The sequence below is a fragment of the Podarcis melisellensis genome (genome assembly GCF_964234715.1).
Source record: "Podarcis melisellensis genome assembly, chromosome: 12".
NCBI classification, from domain to species: Eukaryota; Metazoa; Chordata; class Lepidosauria; order Squamata; family Lacertidae; genus Podarcis; species Podarcis melisellensis.
The window spans coordinates 43,479,299-43,505,620 of record NC_138544.1 but is presented as its reverse complement, the minus strand read 5'-3'; the positions used below and the strand labels follow the sequence as shown (position 1 = coordinate 43,505,620).

Genomic DNA, 26,322 nt, shown 5'->3' with positions numbered 1-26,322 from the left:
TTGTGGCAATTGTTCCATCTCTTGCCTTATTTGTACTTGATCACCTTCTCTTGTTTTAGTTTTATCAGGAAATTTTTGAGTGTCCTTTTCTGAATGAAACAGGGGAGTATTATAAACAAGAAGCTTCAAATTTAATGCAAGAGTCAAACTGCTCACAGTATATGGAAAAGGTAAGACACTCATATTTATGTGCAGCATAGATGCCAATTATTCAGTGTTCCTCAAGAGAAAATATACACCAGCTCATTGGTTTCTGTACATCAAAGGCAGGGCCATCTCAGGGAGTATGGGGTGACTGCCTGGGGCCCTGCACTTTAGGGGTTCTGCACCTCATGCCAGTGACCATCGTTCACTGCCAGCACTTTTGCCTCTTTCTCACCTGTGGGAGGCTTTGTACCATCTCCCTTCCTTGAGAAAGGCAGGCAGGGAGGAGGTTTGTCCCCCTTGTATATACTGGCACTGCCAGGAAAAGGAAAAATATAAGCCAGGGTAGAGGTTGCCACCATTAAAAGACAGCAAAACAACTAAAATTAAGGCAAATGGGAGGGGTTAGTATACTCCGCAAGTTATGTTCATAGGATCATGGAAAGAAAGCACTTTGCATTCTGTAAACTTTATCATATGGGGGTCATTTGACCCCTGGATTGTCAGCTTCCATGGCAAATGAGAAATGTGGGTGAGCAACTGGTGTGGCAGTGGAACTTGACCATTTTCAGGGATGAGGCTCAGCTTTCTTGCCCCCTAGCAAGGTGGAATGCTACCCTTGGGTTTTGGAGTTGTGGACCTTGGCCTGATTGATTAAGGCACTTAACATGTTCCTCATATCCAGTCACCTGCCACCAGGCAGCAGAGAAACCCAAAATAGGGCTTCTAAAGTTGATCTGAGTGCTAAAGGTTTTTTGGTAGGGTGAAAAGGATATCCATTTGCAATGGAGATATCTAGCAACTGATTGCTTTTTTATTTTTCTAAGTAGGTTCCATTCTTCAAATGCAGCTGACTTCTAATGCTGATTTATAAGAGAGATATTCAGAAGGCCTATTTCCATTCAGAGATCTCATGCTATCCATATGGACAATCATGCATAGCTGATGATAGTTGAGAGAACTTAAGAAGATTGCAATAAATTTGATTAGCATCCTAAAGAGTCAGGATAAGGTCCACTGTTCTTTCCATTTCAAGAATATGAGCAATTGTGACAGGAGTTTGCAGTGTATTGGGGCATCCATTCTGCCTAAATAGTTCCCTTGGTCATAATTTGTTTCTGTTACTTTAAACTTGAATGTTTGTTCTCCCCCTAAATAACCATGCAGTGCTTCGTTTTGTTCTCCCATCTCAAAAAATTCTTTTAGGTTTTATGTAGATTAAAAGATGAAGAAATGAGGTGTCGAAAATATCTACACCCCAGTTCCTATGGCAAAGTAATTAATGAATGCCAACAGCGAATGGTAGCAGATCACTTACAGTTCCTTCACGCAGAATGCCATAACATTATCCGACAAGAGAAGAGAAACGGTAAAGACATACAGGGTGATTAAGTTTGAATTCAAAATATAATATACCTTCTAAATATTTTTAAATTGAATTTATAGTCACCTATGTTGTTTTCTAGTATAAATAAGCATAGTGATCCAGGAAGGGACACTCTCAAGTGTCTCGATAGGGGGGAACCCTTTTGGCTCCACAGAGTAGATCCTTGTCAGCATCAGCCTCATGGGTCAGAATTGACAAGTGAGCAGCCTACCTACCTGCTTATCACATGATGTCATTATGATGTGACATGATTAACAAGAAGGTTTTCCTGCCCACCAGAATCTCTTGCGGGGCTCCCAAGCACCCATTGCCGCTAAGGGAAACCCGAGAAAGAAGGCTGCAGTGCTATCAATGTTTCCCACTTCTGAGAGAAGGGAAAACTATGGACCTACACTTCGTCCAAGGGCTTTGGTGGTGTTGTGCAGGAAGCATCTCCTCAGTGCTGCTCAGTCAACACCTGTGTGGGGAGCAGACCTGCATTTGTCCATGCCTATAGGTCCTTCATGCACCCATTGCAGCATCTCTTCCTTTAGAGCTAGGTACCACCAGTATGGTGCCTTTGAACAAAACTCCATCCAGCACATACAAGTCCCCAGCAAAGTAGTTCTCAGGACTTCATGCGTTTTCCACATCCATCGGAATTGATTACTTGTATTATTTGTTTGAAAATAATATCCTGAGCTTGTGGCCCTTGCAATTATGGACCACATCTGGTTAGAGACCAGATTTTCTTGTACTACTCCAGAATCTGAATTTTCATCAGTCTTAGTCCCATCATAAGCTCTGGGCAAAGTGCCTTCAGTTACTAAGCATTTACCAGAGCAATATTCCGGTTGCAAATCATCTGATTGTAATTCAGAAAACAGTATGTCTAACCTGGAAGATGTATCTGCTAAACTCCATTTTGCAGCGCTACCAATTGCTTGTCTGCTTCTGCCAATATTGGTTGTTCATATATTAAAATATGAAATTATTTTGCATGTTTGCTATGCCCATAATTTTTTGCTAGTCTTTAGCTGCTGCTGGTAGCATGTTAGTGATTGCTTGGATTCTTTCTGGATCAGTGTTACTTTTCTCCTAGGTGGGTTATTTCCTTAACTCTAAATCTTCATTTTTGTCTATTTCAAGACAGCTTTACAAGCTCTTTCCAGAGCCTTCTGTAGTCTCTGGTTATGTTCATCTAATGTTCTCCATATCAGAACAGCATTGATATAAACTTTAGTACCTTCAGGCCCTTCAAAGATTTATTGTATCTTTCTATGGAAGAGTTCAGAGGTGGAACAAATTCCAAAAGGCAATCTAGTAAGGCAATGCCTACAAAAAGGAGTATTGAAACATACAGTCATTTACTATTTTGTTCTAGGGGCACCTTCCCCGAAGATTCATTCCAATATGAAATAAATGTTGCACTTGCCATTTAACCAAAGACTTCCTCTCTAGTAGGAATTGGAAAATGTTCTCTCAACTTATTTGTTTAGTTCTTTGGGATCCCAGCCGTAGGGATCCATCTTTTTTTTTGTAACTATGACTAGAGAATGAACCCATTCTTTGGGTTCTTCAACTTCCTCTATGATGTCAAGTTTAATTAGCCTATCTAGTTTTTCTTTTAACTCTAAGAGCCAGCTGGACATTCCTGGGTGCACGTATAACTTGAAAATAGGGTTCAAACAGTTTCTTTTATAATCTTGAGAGCTTACCAATGCCAATAAAGACACATGATCTTCAGTGTTCATGTGACCCTGTCATTCTGCACTGTACAGCTTCTTAATAAAATCTATAATCTGACATGTTTTTCAGTCCCAATATAGGTATCCCATTTCCAGCAGCAACAACTACAGATGATAACTTTACAATTTTGTTGCTTACTTGAACATCAGTTTTCCAAACTCCCCTAGTTCAAATAAGCTTTCCACTTTGAAGTTTTAAGTTGGAGCTGTTTGCATGCTGTATTGGCTTGGCTTTCTCTCCCAAGTCTTTCACAGTAGCCTCAGATACAGATACATTTACTTGAGCTCCAGTATCCAATTTGTAAGTAACAAAAGTCCCATTTGTATTCAGAGTCCAGTCTAGTAACTGAATCCTGATGCCTCTGGAAGACTTCCCAAATAAAAGTTTTCTCCTGTGCTGGTGCTGTAATCCTCTTTGTTTTGATCCGAGCCCGGTGTGTGCTTGCTTTCAAACCTTTGCAAAGTGAATTTGTTCTTTGCAAAAGTTGCAGACCTTTCCAAATGCAGGACATTGGCTGGGTCTATGTCTGCTCCTACAGTGTGAACACTCAGTATTGCCAGAAAGAGGCGCCATCCAACCGCCTTAGGGACTGCACTCTGGGTTTGTGTTGGGTTTACTCCTTGGCCTTTCCCTCTCCTGATGATGTCCCACAAGGCAGTGGGATGCGGATTATTCCTCAGGATTTACTCCCGAAGCCTTTCTCATGATTGAGTATAGCCACAAGGCAGCCAAGGTTTAAGATTACAGTTTTCTTTCTCCTAGATGGGCTACCTTTCCAGGTTAATGAGCCCCATCTGTCCCTCACTTCCCTCTACAGCACTTGCAGAAACCAGATTCTTGACCTTGGTCTTGTCTATTCTGTGTGGCAGATTGACTGGACAAGTCCCTAATTTGCCAAGGGTTTAAGACCCATTGGCTACCCTTACTTGGTTTAGCTGGCCAGTCGTAGCCATTCCTGGGGTGTGGATATAGTTGCATGCCAACAGTTCTAGGAACCACAGGTGAGAGCTGAGTCCAGGGTGGGGACCAAAGATGGCCAAACTACTCCAGAAACATGTCTTGCTTTACAGCAATTACAAAATTACATGTCTTGCTTTACAGTCTAAGATGTGTCATAAAGGATTCAAATGTTTCCCCATCCTTTTGTACTTTCCTATGAAACTGGTATCTCTTGAAGTTTTCATTTATCTGTAACACGGTCTCATAATTAGCTAGTTCTTCACTCAGTTGCAAATTGAGTGAATAAGGCTAATGCCTCTCACCTAGCAATATTTAGAAAACTAGCTGCCTTCTGCTCTTTGTCTTTCTCTGTAGCTCCACTTGCTTTCATAAAGAGGTCAAAATCTTGCCTGAATCTTCTCCAGTGCTCTGCTGCATTCCTGGAGCAAGCGAGAGGTTCTGGAGTTGCTAGATGCTCCATCTTTTTTTCTTATTTAAAAAAATCTCCCCCTCTCCCTGGTCTTTTGTATCTTTTCCACCTTCTTTGTTACTCTGTGCAGTCAGTCTGGCCTGCACCCAACCACTTCTGGTGCCGTGTGTTATTCTTTGATTAATAACTTGCAGAATCCAGGATGTCCATTAACATAATATAAACTTTATTAACTACTTGCAAAATGAGGAGTCTCTGTTAAAGGAAGCCATAGCTTCTCTATTGCTGCATCATTCTGTCCAGAGGCCCCTTCCAGTCTCACCTGACTTACTTAAGCACAACCCACTTAAAGGGATAGTGTCCTCACAATAAGCTTCCTTATCGTAAGTAATCGTAAGTAATCTCAATAACACAGGGTTGTAACCTACTGAGGTCTACTGTGAGTGACTAGCACTGGAAGGAATCCACATATACTTGATTCGGTATCACAGCTCAGCAATCTGTTCCAGGGCAATTCTGTCATTTTGTCTATAGCATCATCTCACACATCGTAACAAAGTTTCATAGTATTTTCTAGCAGGAACATTGGTAACAATATATTCACACATTACTTTAAAGCAATTCTGTAAGCAAGTGGTCTTTCTGATACATAACATCATTACAGAATACAATTTCTGACTACATCAAAGGTTTAGAAATACACCTTGAAGCTAGAAGAATGCTGTGCTGTTATTGCCCATGTTAGGAAGCAGAGGTGGTGAGCCTGTGACTCTCTTGATGTTGATAGACTACAATTCCATCATACCTGAGCATTAGCCATGCAGGCTGGGCCTGATGGGAGTTGGAGACCAACGATGTCCGGAGGACCACAGGTTCTTCACTGGTGCTGTTTGGAATGACTTACAATAGCTTAACCAGTGCTTGCTCAGGTGGTGGTGGTCTAGGATATGTAAAGTAATGAGAATTGGGGTGGGGGGGGGTTGTTCCTAATTTTTGTAAACTGCTCTGAGAGCCTTTCTGCTTTAATTTCAGTTAATTTTCATATTAATTACAGCAGGCATGTCCACCTCCCAAGAGACTGCAATCTACTCCCAGTATTAAAAAAACTGGCAGTGATTTGACCAAAGTTGTTGAGCTTTTCGGGGGGGGGGGAATCTATCAGGATAATGGGATCAACCAGAGACGTCCCATAATCGACACCCCTGAATTACAGCATAGTCTTGACCACAGCCTCTTTCCCTGTTGCTCTTTTGCCAAATTTGCATGTATGTGGTGCCTTCATTTTTTAGTATCATTATGCTGTTTAAACATTGGTGTTGTTATAGTGAAATTTTTTTTAGTACATCTGAAAACCTAGACCTTCCTTTTTTGCAGACATGGCAAATATGTACACGTTGCTTCATGCTGTGCCAAGTGGATTACCTCATATGATTCAGGAACTACAAAATCATATCCATGATGAGGGCCTTAGAGCAACCAGCAATCTCTCTCAGGAAAATGTAAGTTTTCCTTCAATGGGAAGAGTGTGGAATTTCTGATCAATCCTAAGCATAAAGATGATGTTGGGAAGTTGGGGGGTGGTGCTTCTATAAGGTTGTCGCCATTTAGTCTATACTAAATCTGTGTGCTTTCTTTGCTGCCATTTTTGTTTTTTCACAAGAGCTAGTGGTTTAGCATACAGTGGAATAGAAACTATTATTATAGCCATGGCATTCCTTTATTACTGAACATGTAATCAGTGTAAGAAAGTCTACCGTGTTTCTGACCCTGCCAAAAATGATTACATGGTAGTAGTGTTCCTCACTACTCTTTCTAACACCGCGTGAAATTTGACATTTGTTAATATGCTCATGTGTCCTTTAGCATTCACGCACCCAGGGAACCAATAGGATGGAACTAGCTTAAAGTAAATGCATTTATAGCTGCAGTTTGCTGCCAATCTTTCAATAAGAGAGGTGCAATCACTACATTTCTGTATGAGACATGTAATTGTACTTACAGCAAATATTCCCTGGAGGTTGTATTATTCTGTTACATTTTCACACCCTAGTACCTGGGAATAAGCCACATCAAATCCAGTAGGACTTACTTCTGAGTAGACATTATAAGGCCTGTGCTGCACTTCACATCTTCTCTCTGGCATAATTCCCAACACCTTTTGGCCAAGCAAAGTGCCTGTTTGTAATATTGCTCTGTTGCATTTGGAAAAAACACACACCTGTGATTCTATCCTCAGATGCCCACTCAGTTTGTGGAGTCAGTGTTGGAAGTACACAGTAAATTTGTTCAGCTCATCAGCAGCGTATTGAACGGTGACCAGCGATTTATGAGTGCCCTTGACAAGGTAAGCCTAGTGAAAAGGCTTTGTCTACCAAATAATTGTAAGGAACATAATTGATGAGGAATCCTACCTGTTGCATTGAATAGTGAGATTGAATATCAGTCGTGAATATGGCTTGATGTATCATAAATTGGTATGAATGATTTCACCTGACATAAAGTAATTGGAACAGGATGGCGATCTAATGTTTTCAAGACACTTTGGAAGCAAAATCAAACAAATAAGCACAGGTTTCCCTAAACATATAAGGCTTTGGTACATGGATGTATGAAACCAGGTAGTGGAAACCTTTGGTCCTCCAGATGTTGTTGAACTACAAGTCCCATCAACTCTGCCCACTGACCATTACTAGGGCTGATGGCAGTTGTAGTTCAGTAAGATCAGGAGGGCCATAGGTTTCCCACACCTTTTGCTAAACTAATCTCCCACACTGTATTAGATGGATAAAAGAGATAACCATTCACATGTGCTACAGGATCTAATGTCAACAAGCCATTCATGGATTGTGTTTACTGGGAAACTCACAAGCATAATCCATGGTCCTGAATTACAGGTGCTCATTGGCTTTTCATAGTCATTTAGAGTGGTCTGTGCATAGGTTTCTATCCCAATAAATGAGCAATTATGGAAAATGCACACAAGTTTGGAATTGGAGGCATAGGTCAATGGCCTATACAGTACCATTGTGATTTTTTTAATCATTTAGTTATGAGAAGTATACTCCTTTTGGTAATACAGTGTTTATGCAGTTACACTTAATTATCATACGATGGTGTCGCATTTAAAAAAATCCTGCGTATTATCACAAAATACCTGTAAGTTCATTGCACGTTGGAAGGAGACTAACTCCTTTCTAACCTACTTGGATTAGGTTTGTATCCAGTACTAGTCCTACTCAGAGTAGACCTGTTGAAGTTAATGGGCATGGCTTAGTTTCATTTACTTCATTGGATCTCTTCTGTACCTGTCTAGCACTGAATATAACCCACAATTTCTAAAATCTTGGAAATCTAGTTTTTGGTGTTCCTAAAACACATATCCTTTGCAGACATTGAATGCAGTCCTTAATAACAGACACCCATATTCATGTCTCCCAGCATGCTTTGCATCTAGCAGGCACCCTATTCCCCAATATTGTCCTGAGACTTTCTTAAAAGCAGTTACTTGAATGTTTCAGTCTTGAGTTAGTGGGAAGGGCTTGACTTTTCACCCTTACATTTTACACTAGGTTTACCCAGTGGCCAGAGCAGGGTTTTTTGTGTTTCTTGTTTTTGTGTGTATACCTGATAGACACTTTTGTACCTTACAGCACACTGCTAGCACCCAATAAATGTTTAGTAATTGAAAACAGTTGTGAAGAGCTTGATTTTGCCAGGATCTAGTTCAAGAAGCATGATAGAGCCTATATGCATTTGTTCGGGACCCACTTGGAATTGCCTCTGATATTATGTATGACCATGTGAGTGGGGCTGATATATTTCTTGTGTTCCTAAATAGGCCTTGACATCCGTAGTGAACTATAGGGAACCAAAGTCTATCTGCAAAGCTCCTGAGCTGGTAAGTACCAGATACTTGTTTAAAGTCTTTAGATGTAAGCATTAACTTTATTCAGGTAACATCCTCTGATTTTTCAAAGGCTTTTCCAGACCAGTGCATCTAAGTACTGAGATGCCCTGTTGAGGCAAAATGGTCCTTGCTTTGTCTTAACCAGGGGTAGGCAACCTAAGGCCTGTGGGCCGGATGCAGCCCAATCGCCTTTTAAATCTGGCCCGCGGACGGTCTGGGAATCAGTGTGTTTTTACATGAGTAGAATGTGTCCTTTTATTTAAAATGCATCTCTGGTTTATTTGTGGGGCATAGGAATTCATTCATTCCCCCCCCCCAAAAAAAATATAGTCCGTCCCACCACATGGTCTGAGGGACAGTGGACCAGCCCACAGCTGAAAAGGTTTGCTGAACCCTGGTTTAAAGAATGCAAAGTGCTTTCTTTCCATGATCCTATGAATGTAACTATGTCTGTTTGTCAATTTATAGTTTTATTTGATTGTATGTTCCTTTGTTGGTTTGTTTGCTTTCCTGGCATAAATGTATCTATTTTAAAACAATAAAGATATACATTTTTAAAAAAGGGTAAGACCCCTGGTCGTAACATACAACCATGGTGGGACACCTGTGTGCCCTCCAGATGTTGTAGGATGCCAGCTCCCGTCAGCCCTAGTCAGCATGGCTGGTGGTAAACCAGTATCATCTAGAAGACTGCAGGTTGCCCATCCTTGACTTACAAGCCTTAACAATAACTGAAAGTGTATGTGACGTTCTTTGGACACTTGATCTGTGCATTCTTAAAAGTACTCGCCGTGGCACGTACATTTTGCAAAAGAAGACACAACTATGCTGCCTTAACTACGTTGTTAGTCCCACCTTAACACTATTCTGCTTGACGAATATCCTTTTCTTCTTTCTTTACACTTGAGCTGGCCAAGTATTGTGACAACTTGCTAAAAAAATCCGCAAAAGGCATGACAGAAAATGAAGTAGAAGACAAACTTACTAGCTTCATTACTGTTTTCAAATACATTGACGACAAAGATGTTTTCCAAAAAGTAAGTAATCGCTATTTTAAAAATTATTTCTATTCTGGTTTTTTTCCTCTCTCGGAATGTGTCTTGAAATGCAACGAAATCTGAACTCTTGCTCTTCTTCTATACAGTTCTATGCCAGAATGTTGGCAAAACGACTTATACATGGTTTGTCTATGTCCATGGACTCTGAAGAAGCTATGATTAACAAATTGAAGGTAATTTCCAGCTTACTAGAACAGTAAAATCAACAGTACAGTAGTAGCCGTTCTTGACACTTTTAAGCTGCTACTAAGCTGATTCTAAGGAAATGTCCCTAAACATGCTTAGAATCTGACCTAATTTTAGGAACCTGCTTTTAGTTGTGCTTATAAAATCATACGATTACAAACCCACCCCCACCCCCGAAAAGCTGGTGGGCTTGTCCAGTCTGTACGTTTTATCTGAGAATTAGCAAGCTGATGCTTGTCATTTTAAAAACCAACCAGCAGATGGTGCCCAAAAGCTGCAAGCTGGCACATTGCATTCCTTGCCATTCTCAGCACAGTTGAGATGTCCAGATGTTATTGGAGCCTCAACTCCTGCCAGCCCCAGCCTGCCTGGCCAATGGCTATGGGTGATGGGAGTTGTTGTAGTACAACAACATGTGGTCACAGCTTCCCCACCCGTTGTGGAGCTTTTGCTGAATGAAATATGCATCTTAATTTTGTCTGCTACCACAGTCTGGTTCTGCAGAGCTCATCAGCTGGTATCTTGAGAACAGCCAAAACTAGTCCTGGTACTGCTGTGATCAGTGTGTATATGGCTGTTGGTTCTGTTTGTTGAGCCTCATGGCACCACTTAGGTTGAGCACCTCCTTGCTCTCATGCCTAAAGCCCTTTTAGGTGGTTTTCTGGATTACAGTCGAGAGTGTGAGCATATCCACTATTATCAAGTAGCTTTTAAAAGAGAAATACAATTGCAACCCTAGTGTCACCACACCTCCAACCTCCAAGTGCTGGAGTGGTTTTAAAACTTGTCCTCAAAAGTGCAGATGGTGTGCCTGTTCAGTATTTTATCATGTAGCTCTTTAAAACAAAAGCAGGCTACTCACTTGCTGACTGTCTATGTGTGCCTTAACTACAAATCTTGTATGTGCATTTTTTGTTTTCCAGCAAGCCTGTGGTTATGAGTTTACTAGCAAGCTCCATCGAATGTATACAGACATGAGTGTCAGTGCAGATCTTAACAACAAATTCAACAACTTTATAAAAAATCAGGACACCGTCGTAGATTTGGGAATTAGTTTTCAGATATACGTTCTTCAGGTATTTGAGGCGTGTGCGCATGTGTGTGTGCGTGTTGCTTCATTTCAAATAGCCTTCTTCATGCGTTCAGGATGAACACATGTGGCCTTAAAGTGGAGATAGGGGGTGGGAGTGAGCATGCAGGCCTTGCTGCTAATATTGCTGTGCATGCCTGTTCCAATTCAGACATTATTACTATTACTATTATTATTATTTATTTATACATACATACATACATACATACATACATACATACATACCCCGCCCATCTGGCTGGGTTTCCCCAACCACTGGTTGGCTCCCAACCAAATATTAAAAACACAATACAGTACAGCATTGAACATTAAAAACTTCCCTAAACAGGGCTGCCTTCAGATGTCTTTTAAAAGTAAAATAGTTGCTTATTGCCTTGACATCTGCTGGGAGGGCGTTCCCACATTCAGTGCATTGGGACTGGGGTTTGCATGTGCATAGTCACTTGCGCCCCACTTTAAGTTCATATATGTTCACCCTGAATGTCTGAATACAGTTAGCGTGGCCAAGCTATATGTGTGATAGGGAGCAGCACTTACGAAGGAGCAACTTGGAGCGTGTTCAAAACTCCCAGGTGTCTCTGTATAATTGTGTCCAGAAATGCAGATATGGGATAGATGGGTGTGGTTTGTGGGGAACCTTGCAGGCCAAATTGGGACCCATGTTAGTAGGCCTGCTTTAAACCAAGGCTTGAAGCGTTTCACTCAACTCCGGGGACAAGGTGGCAAGAGCAGAAAAGCAGAGTGATCACAACCAGGTATAGCTTGGATGGATGCAGTATGGGAGGATAAACAGTATGTGCCCGAACAGTCAATCTCTAGTCAACCCAGCCTTCCTTCCTTCCTTGGTTGCTAATAGGGAAAGCAGCCATAGTTTTCAGCCTGTAGCAATCAAGGCTGAAACCCTTATCAGCTGGCTTTGACAGATGGGAGAGTCTTTCTCTGCTTTTGAGCCAACTCTTCCTATTGTTTTGTGTTCTGAAACTTTTTTATGGTATTCCATGGGTTTCCATTTGCACCCCATAATTTCAAATAAGGTTGCTGTGATTCAGCTTGGCTGTCATGGCGTGTGTGTGTATGTATGTATGTATATATTGTATATGTATGTATGTATACACACACACACACACACACACATATATATATATATATATATATATATATATATATATATATATGCAGGTTTTGGTGTCCTCGGGTGTCTTCCCGTGTAAAAGTTGGGGTGTCTAGGCGACGTTTCGACGAGGTCTCACTCGTCATCTTCAGGCTGGTGCTTTCGGCTTCTTGTTACTGGAACAGAGCAGGATCTCAGTGTTTGAGTTCCTGTAAATACTGTTGAGGGGTGTGGTGTATAGCCTCCAATGTTCTGGGCAGAGAGGAAGTTCCCAGGCTAGTGTGCCTTTTCTTCTTTTGTTCCTTAATTACTTGAGGGATATCTTGAGTGATTTCTTGAGTGATATCCTGAGTACCACTTAGGTGGGTCATTAGGTGTGGGTCATTATGCTGCACCCCCCCCCCCTGCAATCCCTACACAGATCTGGCTGACACAGGCCACAAAACCACAGCTCGCCCCTATACACGAACCCAAACTTTGGCTCAGATATGTTGACGACACCTTTGTAATTTGGCCACACGGGAAGGAAAAACTGGATAGCTTCCTCACACATCTCAACAGCCTACACCCCAAAATACAATTCACTATGGAAATAGAAGCCAACAACCAACTTCCCTTCCTTGACGTCCTAATCTACAAAAAACCTGATGGCTCCCTAGGACACACTATCTACCGGAAAAAAACACACACCAACCGCTACTTACATGCACAATCACACCACCACCCTGCACAAATAAACTCCGTAGCCAAGACTCTCATCTCCAGAACCAAACGCCTGGCTGACAAAGACCACTTGACAACTGAGTTACAGAATCTCTCAAATGTGTTAATTGCCAATGGATACCAGCAAAACAGGGTTACGAAGCTAATCCAAAAAGAAACACCCCCCAAAAACCAAGACACAGAAGAAAACAATGGCATGGCCCTCCTTCCTTATATCAAGGGCACTACAGATAAAATTAGCAAAATCCTCCATAAACACAATATCAAAACAGCCTTTTGCACCAACCAAAAAATAGCCAATATCCTCAGAAACCCCAAGGATAAAATCCAGTTGGAAAACCAAGGGGTCTATGAAATACCCTGCAAAGTCTGCCCAGCCACGTACATTGGACAAACAAACAGACGAATAAATGCACGTATCGCAGAACACAAGAATGCCGTCAAAAAAGAAGAAAAAACTTCCTCTCTTTTCCAACACATGAAAGAAACAGGACACGAAATTAATTTTGCAGATTCCAAATTGCTCTTTAACATGGAACATCACCACAAGAGAATAATCATGGAAGCCATCGAGATAGAGAAACACCCTCACAACATGAACAAGCGTGACGACACATCCCGCTTGCCAGACATCTGGAAATTAGCCCTCCCCACAAAAACTGACACCAGATCCAGAGGCACACAGAACGCTATCATCAATCAACCACACCAGACCCAAACCCAGACCCTCTCCACAGATAAATTACAGACACCATCCAGTAGCCAAACCATGGTGGCACCTCCGGATGCTGCACCCCCCTGCAATCCCTACACAGATCTGGCTGACACAGGCCACAAAACCACAGCTCGCCCCTATACACGAAGCCAAGCCAGAGCACAACTAAGTGCAGTACAGCCATCTTCTCAGAAAAACTCTTCACAAAGTTCAAGAGGTCAAGACACAAAGACTTTAGCAACTAATCCACACCTAATGACCCACCTAAGTGGTACTCAGGATATCACTCAAGAAATCACTCAAGATATCCCTCAAGTAATTAAGGAACAAAAGAAGAAAAGGCACACTAGCCTGGGAACTTCCTCTCTGCCCAGAACATTGGAGGCTATACACCACACCCCCTCAACAGTATTTATAGGAACTCAAACACTGAGATCCTGCTCTGTTCCAGTAACAAGAAGCCGAAAGCACCAGCCTGAAGATGACGAGTGAGACCTCGTCGAAACGTCGCCTAGACACCCCAACTTTTACACGGGAAGACACCCGAGGACACCAAAACCTGCATATATATATATATATATATATATATATATATATATATATATATATATATATAATGTGGGTGGGTGTGAGTGTGGGTGTATGAGAGAGAGAATGATGGCTGGTTTATATGCCTTTTCTAGAAAAGTTTTAGTATGACACAATGTATTTAATGTGTTTATTTTTCAGGCTGGTGCGTGGCCTTTGACTCAGGCGCCTTCATCTACATTTGCAATTCCTCAGGAACTGGAAAAAAGTGTACAGATGGTAGGTTAGTAGGAGATTTCTTGCAGATTTAATAACTAACAGTCTTACGTTGAGAATTGAAATTCTTCAACCAGCCCTCCCTGACCTGTTGCCTTCCAGATGTTGTTGGACACCAACTCGTATCAATCGTAGCCAGCATGGCCATTGGTCAATGATGATGGGAGCTATAGTTCAAACATATGTGGAGGGCACCAGCTTGTAGAAGAAAAGCCGCCTTTAACTGATCAGTGTTAGTGTAGAAATAATTCACATTGCATATAAATACAGTGGTACCTCCGGTTACAAACAACCCGTTCCAGAGGTCCGTTTGTAACCCAAAACTGCTGATAACATGAGGCACGCTTTCACTAATGGTGCCTCCCGCTACTGCCATGCTGCCGGGGCGCGACTTCCACTTGCATCCCAGGGCAAAGTTCACAACAAGGGGCATCTACTTCCTGGTTAGTGGAACTTGTAACCTACAGCTTTTGCAAGGAGGACAGTACATAACACTAGGTTCCACTGTAACTTTAATGCTTGTTCAGTTTGGATGCTGTCACAAAGTGCTTGTATAGTTCTGTAAGGAACGTAGGTATGATAACTTACATTCTGCTAACAGGACAGCACAAATCTCCTATCCTTTAATATTATGAGAATTCTCCTGTGGCAAGGAAAAGGGTTGAGGTCCAGTCTAGCACTTCCAGATTGCCAGTAAACATACAGTGGTACCTTGGGTTACAGACGCTTCAGGTTGCAGATGCTTCAGGTTGCAGACTCTGCTAACCCAGAAATAGTGCCTCAGGTTAAGAACTTCGCTTCAGGATGAGAACAGAAATCGCGCAGCAGTAGCGCGGCGGCAGCGGGAGGCCCCATTCACTAAAGTGGTGTTTCAGGTTAAGAACAGTTTCAGGTTAAGAACAGACTTCCAGAACGAATTAAGTTCTTAACCCGAGGTACCACTGTATCTTTAAAATTCCCATTTTGATTCATTCAGATTTGAAGTTTAATTGTATTCCTCTCTAAGTTACAATGCAACCTGCAAGCATAAAAAAACCTACAAAGTGTTTGGAATACTATATACTGTCTCCAACAAGGGGGTGCATCAGTATCCTTCCAGTATATGTTGCTTGCTACATATTTTCCTATGTGTTATGATTTACAACAAGTTTATACTATTGATTAACTTGACCCCATTCTCATGGTTGTAGTATTGGTGCATTGAGACAAACCTGTGTGTTCATAAGTTCATAGCTCCCCTCTGCTGCTTTTACTCATTGGCATTCCATACTCACTTGCTGAGAAATTTATCTTAATTTCTAGACCAGAAAAATGTATTTGTTCCTGAGCGCTGAATGCTCTGGACATTTTCACTGCCTCTGCCCACTTTCATCTTGGACAAATAGCTGCTTAATATTTTTTTGGAGCTAATTGTGAGAAACATCCCAAATTTAGCAGCGAATACTCAGCTTTAAGCTTCTGGCAACCATTAGGAACTTTTAACACCCTGGTATATTACAACTTGAAGGTGACTGAAATTTCAGTATTGTTGACTTTTCTAATAAACAAGAAGGTTTTTGTATGTGGGGATATCAGTAAGATGTCTGGATAAAATGCTCAGTTTCCAAGTAGTTTGATTCAGGTTTTTTCCCCCCATGTGTACAGCTAGCATAAATCATGTGTTCCCTGGCAAGCACGGTTTTTGATGTTCTTCTGTATAATTTGAAAAACCACCTGTTCTTTCTGTAGGTTATAAGTTGGGTGCTTAGGGGAAGATTAGTTGTGTCATAAAACTCTTGCTGATTCTACTGAAAGATATATTCTCTCATACGTGTGTGTGTGTGTGTGCGCGCACACACGCACGCACACACACACACACACACACACACATGAAGAAAGAAACTGAATTCAACCCACTGGCTCATAGTTTGTTCCTAACAGTTTTGAAAACACTAATTGCTTACTGACATTTTATTTTATAGTTCAGACACTCTCTGGTCCTTCTGGATTTTAAGAAAAAGCAAAATATTGTTCCTCCAATGAAAATAGTTCCTTCATGTGATAGACTTTACCTCCTAAAACACAATGCAAATTACGTATGATATTTGATTGGAATATATTATTTCTAAGAGTGCTCCAATTTCCATTACTTCATTATGGGAAGATCTTTTGCATCTACATTGTTAGCACAATGGTCTTAAGAGTTCACATGTCATGTTTAGTGTCAGGGTTTATTTTTTCTTTCTTTCTGGCAACTTTGATTAACAGAGATTGGGTCATATTCCCATTATTAGAAACAATGAGACACATCTTTCTGTCTGCATTGTGCATTTTATAGCCAGAGAATTCATTCTTGAACATAGTTCCTGATTTCTTGTTGCTTTTGTGGCAATTTGGGGGGAAAGATGGCTTTTCCTTTTAAAACAGCCTTGTACTTGCAACCTGATGTACTCCAGTTGACATAAAGAAAATACCAAGCTCTCTTAAGGACCGCTTTTTATTTTCCTCCACTTAGACAGCCATCAGCTCGGCCCTAACCTCTTGATGCCACTCGGTGGCACCAAGGGAAGAGGCCACTCTGTTTTCAAGTGACTAGTTAAATGAAAAGAATCCGACCAGTTCTGTGTTGTTTGCAGATCTTGGATGGCTGCTGAATATCTTTTCAGATCTCTGGGGAAAGGAGTAGTCAGCCTTCAGACTGGAAGTTACTTCCGTTGTGGCACTTACACAGAACTTGTCAGATAAAATGAATTTGACACCCATCTGCTAGGGAACCTTTTCTCGTTCCCTAAGAAGTCAGAAACAGTTTAGCTTTCCTCTTCCACCATCATTTTCTTTTTTAAAAAACTGCTTTTTTTCTCCCTAGCACTATCAGGATTGGTGGGTTAGACATAGTGGAAGAATGGGAAGTATCTGCTCTTTGCCCATGAGGTGATTTTTCCCATGGAGTCTTTAAAGCTCCTGTTTGCTGCTAGGCTGTTAACTGTTTAGGGAAGTTTTTAATGTTTGATGTTTTATCGCTTTATTATTATCATTATTAATATTATGTTGGGAGCCGCCCAGAGTAGCTGGGAAAACCCAGCCAGATGGGCAGGGTGTCTCTCTCTCTCTATATTATTATTATTATTATTATTATTATTATTATTATTATTTTATTTTGTTAAATGTGAATGCTTTAGAGTTTTGGAAGAATCTGCTCGGAGAGTATGAGGTACTCTCTGCCTTTATAGGCTGGGGGCCTGGGTACCAAGAACACTCTAAATAGCTACCTCACTTTTACCAGTGTGAGGATTGGCCGACTGCGTATATATTAGGAAACCAGGTGAGAAACATAGCTGTCCTATGATAGCAAACCTAAAAGGCATTGTTAAAGTTCCTAAACTTTTCCCATTCCTAACAGCTGGTTTTGTAGGCTTGTTCCTTCCATCCTTCATGTGGTATCAGTCGTTGTGTGGTTTTGGGTTGGAAACCGAGAACTGCCACCACTGTAATTCGTGCATCTTTTCACAAGTTCCAAGAATTGTAGAAATCAAAGTGGCAAGGTTATGATAGTGGGTGGGAGCTAATTCTTTTGGGTACAGAGAAGCTGGTGAATCCTAACTCGGGTCCCTAGTTTGTTCATAAAGGGAGGGCTTCTTTCAGGTAAGGACAGTCTTTGTAACTAATACTCAGTGCTTGAGACAGCCTCAACAACCAACCACATTTCATCGGAGCCAACTGTGTTATCTGCCGATGTAAAATTCACATTTTGGCGGCTTCTTCTGCAGACAGCATAACTAATAAATGTTCCACTCTTGTCATCCTCCGTTTGCACTGGATTCCTGCCTCCTAATACGTTGGGGCTATATGGTCTCCCCTTCTACTCCCTCTCCTGCCCTAAAAAGTTGAAATAAAAAGACAGCAGATACTATCACAGTATTGTTGGACTTTTGCTGCCATTCCTTTCTAACCTTCCACCCAGCACGCTTGGTAGGGATGTGGGAGAGGGACTTCTCAGTGGCTTCTTCCAGATTTTGCAACTCCCTAGAGAAGCTAGAGGGATGCGGGTGGCACTGTGGGTTAAACCACAGAGCCTAAGCCTTGCCAATCAGAAGGTTGGTGGTTCGAATCCCCGCCACGGGGTGAGCTCCCTTTGCTCTGTCCCTGCTCCTGCCAACCTAGCAGTTCGAAAGTACGTCAAAGTGCAAGTAGATAAATAGGTACCGCTCCAGCGGGAAGGTAAATGGTGTTTCCGTGCACTGCTCTGGTTCACCAGAAGCAGCTTAGTCATGCTGGCCACATGACCCAGAAGCTGTATGCCGGCTCCCTCGGCCAATAAAGCTAAACGAGCGCCACAACCCCAGAGTCGGTCACGACTGGACCTAATGGTCAGGGGTCCCTTTACCTTTTAGAGAAGCTAGACAGGCTCCCTCCTTGTAGTCCTCCTGCTGGCAGTTTAAGACTTTCTTTCTTGTTTATCCAAATTGTTATTGGTTTTCATGTAAATACAAGAACAACATATAACTACAGTAACTTGTCGAGTGGTACATTCTTACTAAGTTTCATATGCAGTTAACTGGGCATCAGGGTTAAGACTTTCTTGTTCCAACAGGCTTTTGGAAACTGGCTGCTTATAATGAGAGAGCTGGTGTGCTGCTGTTTTTATTGTAATTATTGGTAAAGTGGGGAGGCAGCCAAGATACATTTCAGACATTGTTATATATCAGCATATTGCGGTATTTAGCTGCTGGTATATCATGTTGTCGAAAACCAGAAATTGACCCAATCCTGAGAAGCAGAAATACGTTGTGTGTCCTTACAGATGGCCAAGGGAAGTTAGTAGGAAATTTTAGTACTACAAACTGGTATGAAATGCAGCACATTAAAATTCCATGGTTATTAGGAACAGCTTGATACCAGTGGACTGTCCAGCATGACTACAAAGGGATACTGCTTACTTTTTTGTGCACATCCCTGGGGCCAGATGCTGCTACATAGTGAATGGTAATGACGGGACTGATGCACAAATTGTTAGTTGACATCAACCTTTCTTGCAGATTTGCAGAATTGAAATGTTAGCAACAGCCTTAATAAGGGCTTAACTCTGTGCTATTTAAATTGTCATTTTAATCAGTGATTTGCTTTCTAAATCCCGCTTTCTAATTTATTTGATCAGACAAAATTAACTAATGTACTTAGAATTTAGATAGAGTTTGCCTTTTTCTGAGCTGGTTTCAGACAGGCTTCAAAGGAAAAGGGGAGGCTCTGAAATGGAAAGTCCCCTGTGCTTTTTCTTTTTATGAACCTCCTTGTGTCAGTGGGAGATGGCCCCAATAAATTCTAACCCCTGAGGCTTGTGAATTAAATTAGACCGGGGTTTTTTGATGTTGTATTAGCAATCTCCACTGTAGCTATCAGTTTTATTTAATGAGCAATTAATGTAAGTAATGAGTGATAAATGTTTCTTAATAGGAAAGATATGAAATACAGTTCTAAAGGCTATTACTTGAATTGTTAACGTGTGCGTTTGACTTTCATGAATATCTAGTGCTCAATTCCAGTAATAAACCTTTATTAATTATCATTAGTGAATTATTAATCTTTTGGTTTATCTTTTATAATAAGTATAGCATGAGGCATTCTTTGGATTTGCTTGAAGAATTGCAGGCTTTTCTCCCAATTCCTCCTTTAACAAAAGACAGAATGTTCAAAGTTCTGTTGTGGTGTTTAAAGATTCTGTGGCCAGTTTCAATAATATGATTTAACCCTCTTAGGAAATAGACTAGTGTGTGGTATTACATTCTACCATCTCCGAAGATACTGCTGTATAGTTAGTTAGCTCAAAGTAAGGGGAAAAGAAAGGAACTAGGAATACTCCTCTTGAAATTTTATAGTCCTCTCATCCATGACTTGCTCTGAATTTAGGGCTTACCTAGCAGCTTTTGAAGCTAATTCTTAGAGCTAAGGAACCCTTAAACAAAGCCTGATTTGCTGGCTCCTCTAGTGACCTTTTTGCTATCTTCCAAGAGGGACTCATTGGGGTGCTCAGGAGTTACCAACACACATTTCCTTAGAAACACTGTCAGTCGCCCAGCAAATCTAAGCTTTAAGAAGAGCGGGAACTGCCTGCCTTGCAAGTTGCTTGCTTGAAATTGCTTCATGTGTGTCTTAAGGAGCTAGTTACTTTCTTCACAGGGTGGTGGCTGATCATATTAAAAATCTATATAAAGTGATTAGCTATGAATTAAAAAAAAGTATATTTTGCAGTGGAATACTAATAGATCCAGTTAAAGGTACATGTCAATAATTGTACTAATTAAAGTTGGCAGTAATAATAGTAATTATTATTCTTATTAAACTGTATTATCCACCCATCACCATCAGGTCCCAGGGCAGATTGCAGCAATTTAAACTTCAATATTAAAAAATAGTTAAAACAGATTCGTCAAAAGAAGGCCCTGAAAATGCAGTGTCAAAAGCCAGAGTAAAGATGCATGTCTCCAGCATACTATGCTGAATTTAACACCCAAGAGGGTCTGTAGGAAAGGAAGTGATCTTTCAGAGATGTGGGGCCTAGCCCAAACCATGCTATCAAAAGCATTGAGTGCTGGTAGCAATGCAACACACACACACACACACACACACACACACACACACACTACCCCACTACCCAGTTCTACAGTGGTTAAAATGTTGTATTCAGATGGGGAGTAGGATGATTAAAATGTTAAACTCTTAATAAATATTCTTGCAATGCAGGGGGTTGGACTAGATGAACCTCAGGGTTCCTTCCCACTTTACAGTTCCATGATTCTGTGTTTGCACTTTCTTTGTGATTGGATCTTTTAGCTTCATGAGTTTACAAGCATATGTTGCATTATATCTGACATTTGAAGAAGGTTCATTGTATTATTGTGTATTATTATGCTAAGCTCTGCACTAACCAGAATTCTTTGTCTTGAGGTATTTGGCTGAGGACTTAATCTCTTAAAATATTTGACCCAAAGAATGATTTTGTTTTACAGTTTGAATTATTTTACAGTCAGCATTTCAGTGGGAGGAAACTCACCTGGCTTCATTATCTCTGTACAGGTAAAAATAAGTGTGCATGCTTTTTACCTTCTGGAAATTTCTAATATGCTAATACTAGTTTTTTATTATTGGAACCCATAAATCCTTTGGAAGTTTAGTAAATTTTTTAAAACCCTCTTAAAATTACTTTCGTTGACATTGTTAATATGGTTGTGCTGACTTAGCACTAATAGGTATCTTAATTTCATCTCCTTTGAAGCTTGCCTGTAGGATTTATTGCTTTACAGATTGTATCTTTGCGATATTAACAGAGTGTTCTCCAGAAATGAGTTGTATTTTGAGACAGCCTTTTGGAAAACACCCAGTTATTAGTATAGGTTGAAAAAAGTAAAATGTTAACATAAGATTCAGGTTGATTATACAGGCAACTCAGCATAGTTTGATTCTTTAACAGTGTATTGAGCTGGAACAGTTTAAGGTCCTTGTTAGCAAGACCTAGAAAACTGGGACAGAAGGCCGTTATGGAAGTGTGTGTACAAGGAACAAATTAATGCAGACACCGGGAGACAGGATTGGGGGGTAGTGGATGTGGATATGACTACACTAAATGAAAGACTGAAAATGAATAGCCCCGCTGAATCAGACTGGCAGCTCATTCGGTCCAGCATCCTGTTCTTACAGTGACCAACTAGATGCCCATGGGAAGTCAGCAAACACAACCTAAACTCCACAATATTTTGCCCACTTACATTTCCCACCAGCTTGTAATCACAGGCACATTGCCTCTGGCAGTATAGGTAGTAAATAGCCATCATGGCCAGTAGCCACTGATAACCTTAATTTCCATGAATTTACAAATAGGTGGCCAGCACTGCTACTTGTGAGAGTAAATTCCACTGTTCAACTATGCGCTGTGTGAAGACGTTTGTTCTTTTGTCTGACCTGAATCTTCCAACATTCAGCCATATTGGGTGGTCTTGGGGCCTAGTACTATGAGAGAAGGAGAAAAATGTCTTGCTATCCACTTTCTCACACTGTGCATAATTTTTATATACCTCAGTATCCCAGATGTGTACAGAAACATGCTATATTTGAGTTATTTCTTTCACTGAGAGAACCAGTTAATAAAACCCTTAGCTCATTTCTTCTCGGCATGCTTGGTTTGGTTAACCACCAGGCCTTGGGCTACTCCATGCCTGGCCCCACGTTGAAGGAGAGTGCCATTTTAAAAATTTGTAATGTGAGCTAAACCGGTTCATGAAATGCATTGTTGATTTGCAGGTGAGGTTAAAATGAATTATTTGTGCAAACCATATGTAGCCATGGTTACAACATACCAAATGGCAGTGCTGCTTGCCTTCAACAACAGTGAAACTGTCAGTTATAAAGAACTTCAAGACAGTACGCAGATGAATGAGAAGGAATTGACAAAAACAATCAAGTCGTTACTTGATGTCAAAATGATCAACCATGACTCTGAGAAGGTACGTCGCCAAAGGGACATAGAATGTATTTGCTTCTGTCTCCACTTGCTGGACATTTGCAAGTGTTTTGTGTTTGTTTTATGGGGGAGATGAAGCACTGCCTTCCGTCACTATCGCCCACAGCTTGTATAGTAACGGAGGGCAACCTGTGCTTCCCCAGATGTTGCTGAACTGCAGCTCCCATCATCTCTGACCATTGACCATTCTGGCTGGGAGTGATGGGAATTGGAGTCCATCAACATCTGGAGAGCCACAGGTTCCTCATCTTTTGCTTATAGAATTTCAGATTGGCCACATTTTTATGTGGTTTTGGAACACTCTGTCAGGAGCTTGTCCTACACTCGAGTAGGACCCTGGCAGAGACACATGCCCGACTGGCATGTTCTCTCCCTCCTGGTCTTTCGTTCAGGAGCTTCAAAAGCTTTCTTCTGCCCGAACATCACAGCGACCGATGCCAACAGACATCGGCACACTTAGGGATCCACAGAGTCTTGGCAGCTTGCGTAATAGACCTCAGCAACTCAGCATTTTGGCTAATCTACTTTATTTATGTATAAACACACACGGAGCATTGCAACATGGCTCCCTCTCTAGCATCACACAGCAAAGAGAAAGAACAAAGGACAATAGTCCCACTTCACGGAACACAGTAACACAAACATCCTGTCTCTATCACTTCCCACTTCGTGGAGTCAAAACATACCATGTCATGTGAAATACAACAATCCCATAAGAGCCATCATGGAGCAGGAATTTTAACACATTGTCCATGAGAACAATGCAAATTACACCTGCCTAAAAACCTTGAACTTCATGCCTCTCAAGTAAGGTAAAGGTAAAGGACCCCTGGATGATTAAGTCCCATCAAAGGGGTGCGGTGCTTATTTCACTTTTCGAGGCTGAGAGAGCCGGCGTTTGTCCACAGACAGCTTTCCAGGTCATGTGGCCAGCATGACTTAAACTGCTTCTGGTGCAACGGGACAAGTGCCAGAGCACATGGAAATGCCGTTTACCTTCCTGCCACTGATATGCTTTCAAACTGCTGGGTTGGCAGAAGCTGGGACAGAGCAACGGGAGCTCACCCCATTGTGCAGATTCAAACTGCGACCTTTCGATCGGCAAGCCCAAGTGGCTTAGTGGTTTAGACCACAGCGCCACCCACGTCCCTCTCAAGTACCAGTCCCCATGCCCCTTTGCAAACTGCTTTTGAAACTCAGTGTTCTTTCAGAAACAGTTGGTAAAAATGACTTGAAGTTTTACTCCTCAAAATGGACAAAACCTCAAAAATCTCACTGGGCCCCACCTAAAGTACTGAAGCTTGGAGTGCTGTGTGTGCCTGTTTCCTGTGCATCTGAGGGGACTTGAGTTTCCATAGTTAGCAAAAAGAACATCCTGAAGTACAGCTTACCCAGAACATTCCTGACTGTGGGTCTCCTAGACAAGGCAGTAGACAGTTTTTACAAACCTAATCCTTGAGCAGTGCAACAAACTCATGTTCTTAAAGCTATATCTATCCCCATAGGCTGAAATGAGATTATCTGTAAGAAATGGTCCATTTTTCCTCAGTGCCTTTTTGTAATTCAATTTAAGAGGACAAGGAAGTGCACTTTCTAACTTTCTCCAGGAATGTCACAGGATTGATAGACTAAAACATGTTCTAATTATTTTTCAGTAATTGGTCTTGCTATATTTCAATCTTGTTAACAACATTAGGCATTTTTGTGTTCAACGTAGTGGAACAATTGCACTGGGCTCATTTTAAAAACAATCATATATGTAAAATGCATTATCTTGAGTGCCTTGAGTTGCCAAACTGCTCCATAGGGAAGTTAAATAATTCAGACCTGCCAAATTGAAGGAAAAAAATAGCAATATGTTTATATTTCAACAGCGAAGATGTAAGCCATATGTAACTCTAGATATTTTTCATGCAAGCTGTTCACTGTTCTTGGGGAAACAGACAAGCTGTTAATGTGTTTGGCATCATTTGTGTGTGAAATACACATGCTTTTCTCATTGCAGGAAGATGTAGAAGCAGAGTCTACTTTTTCATTAAATATGAACTTCAGCAGTAAACGGACAAAATTTAAAATCACTACATCAATGCAAAAAGATACACCGCAGGCAAGTATCAACTTCTTTGATATGAACTAGCTTGAATTGCATGAATAGTATAAAACTGAAACCTATTTTTAAAACTGCTAACTTTTTGGTGTTAGAAGTAGAAAGAGTTAATGGGAGACAAGCAAGATCATTGCAATGAGGTTGCTAGTATAGACAGCATGGCATTTTCAAGGCGATCCAGTGCAAACTGGGCTTCAAATTGAGAAGTGTGGATTAAATTGGGAATTTCCAATTTACCGAATTGCTCTAAGTCTCATCAGTCCTTTACAGCTAACAGCATTAGTCATTCCAACTTGTTCACAGTGATTACAGCTTGAAAAATAAAATATTCGAACTAGGAATGTCATTCCTTTCAACCATGTGTCATGGCAGATATCTAGATAAGCTAAGAATTAATATTTCTTGACTCTCAGTTGCATAATGAACTAAACTTTTATCAAATTAGTCTTATTACTTCACTGATCCAATTGATCCACCCACCTTCTCCAAAAACCGGATATTGCAACTGGCCGATAGCTGGGAGTCAGTAACCTCTGGACCTTCCATAATTACTCAGCTGGCTGGCTACTAGAGGACACAATGCAAACTGCAAAAAGAGCTTTATTCACAGCCCACACTTCCACATGGCAAGCATGATTGTGAATTCTTGCCAGTGTTCGGTTGGCTTCAGAGCGAGACTAGCCACTTGTGCTCCAGCCTTCTCCTGCCTGGTCCATAGTCTAGAGCAGAGTTTCCCAAACTTGGGTCTCTAGCTGTTATTGGACAATAACTGCCACCATCCCTAACTAGCAGGGCCAGTGATCAGGGATGCTGAGAAGTTTGGGAAACCCTGGTCTAGAACTCCTTAGAGTCCCAAGGAGCTGCTCCAGCTCCATCATGCCTCTGAAGGCGGGCCATCTGAATGGGCCCACCATTCTTACAGGGGAGAATTGCCAGTGTCCGCCCAGATAATCACAGGGGTCTGACCATGACAAGGAAGTGCCTTACACTCCTGCTACATCAAGAGTGTGCCCTGCCTGGAGTGTTGGACCAATGGCCATCTGAGAGAGACCCATGGTTGTCATGGATGTCATGAAGTCTCTAGCTGGCCTGACAGCAGCCTCCATGTGGATATGGATATGGAAATCACCCAAGATTATCATCTGAGGGTCCTCCTCAGAGACTACTTTAGCAAGCCTGATCAGGGATGTTTAGTAGACCAGGAGCACCCCTGTCTTTCTGGCCCAATACCAGATGCAGACCCTCTGAGCCCATCCCAAGATCAAGAGGCTTCCTGGCCAAGGAGATGTTGCTCTTATGGACAATAGCAACACCCCCACCTCAACCCCCTAGTTATGCACAATCAGGCTGTGCATGAGCATGGTTTTATTATGGACCAATCTAGCATTCAGCAACAGCACCACCGGACCAGAGGAGACAATGGATATGCTACCAGTAACTTCTGATGGAGTCAGAGGGCTGAAATATGGATTGGAGACCAAATCCCTAGGCCTCTGTCCCTG

The 26,322-nt window shown here is 41.4% G+C and overlaps 1 protein-coding gene across 8 annotated transcripts in view; it reads left to right on the top strand.

The window, feature by feature from the left end:
• CUL2 (cullin 2) overlaps positions 1 to 26,322 on the top strand; it is a 52,737-nt gene that overhangs the window by 23,382 nt on the left and 3,033 nt on the right. For 6 of the 8 annotated variants that reach the window (XM_081931688.1, XM_081931686.1, XM_081931687.1 and 3 more), the window contains 12 exons: positions 60 to 170; positions 1,351 to 1,528; positions 6,003 to 6,127; positions 6,865 to 6,972; positions 8,467 to 8,526; positions 9,444 to 9,572; positions 9,680 to 9,766; positions 10,703 to 10,855; positions 14,148 to 14,225; positions 21,206 to 21,272; positions 22,494 to 22,696; positions 24,719 to 24,820. In XM_081931688.1, the coding sequence (XP_081787814.1) occupies positions 60 to 170; positions 1,351 to 1,528; positions 6,003 to 6,127; positions 6,865 to 6,972; positions 8,467 to 8,526; positions 9,444 to 9,572; positions 9,680 to 9,766; positions 10,703 to 10,855; positions 14,148 to 14,225; positions 21,206 to 21,272; positions 22,494 to 22,696; positions 24,719 to 24,820 (1,401 nt within the window). The remainder of the gene's footprint in view (positions 1 to 59; positions 171 to 1,350; positions 1,529 to 6,002; positions 6,128 to 6,864; positions 6,973 to 8,466; positions 8,527 to 9,443; positions 9,573 to 9,679; positions 9,767 to 10,702; positions 10,856 to 14,147; positions 14,226 to 21,205; positions 21,273 to 22,493; positions 22,697 to 24,718; positions 24,821 to 26,322) is intronic. The other 2 variants (XM_081931692.1, XM_081931690.1) reach the window with 1 other exon arrangement.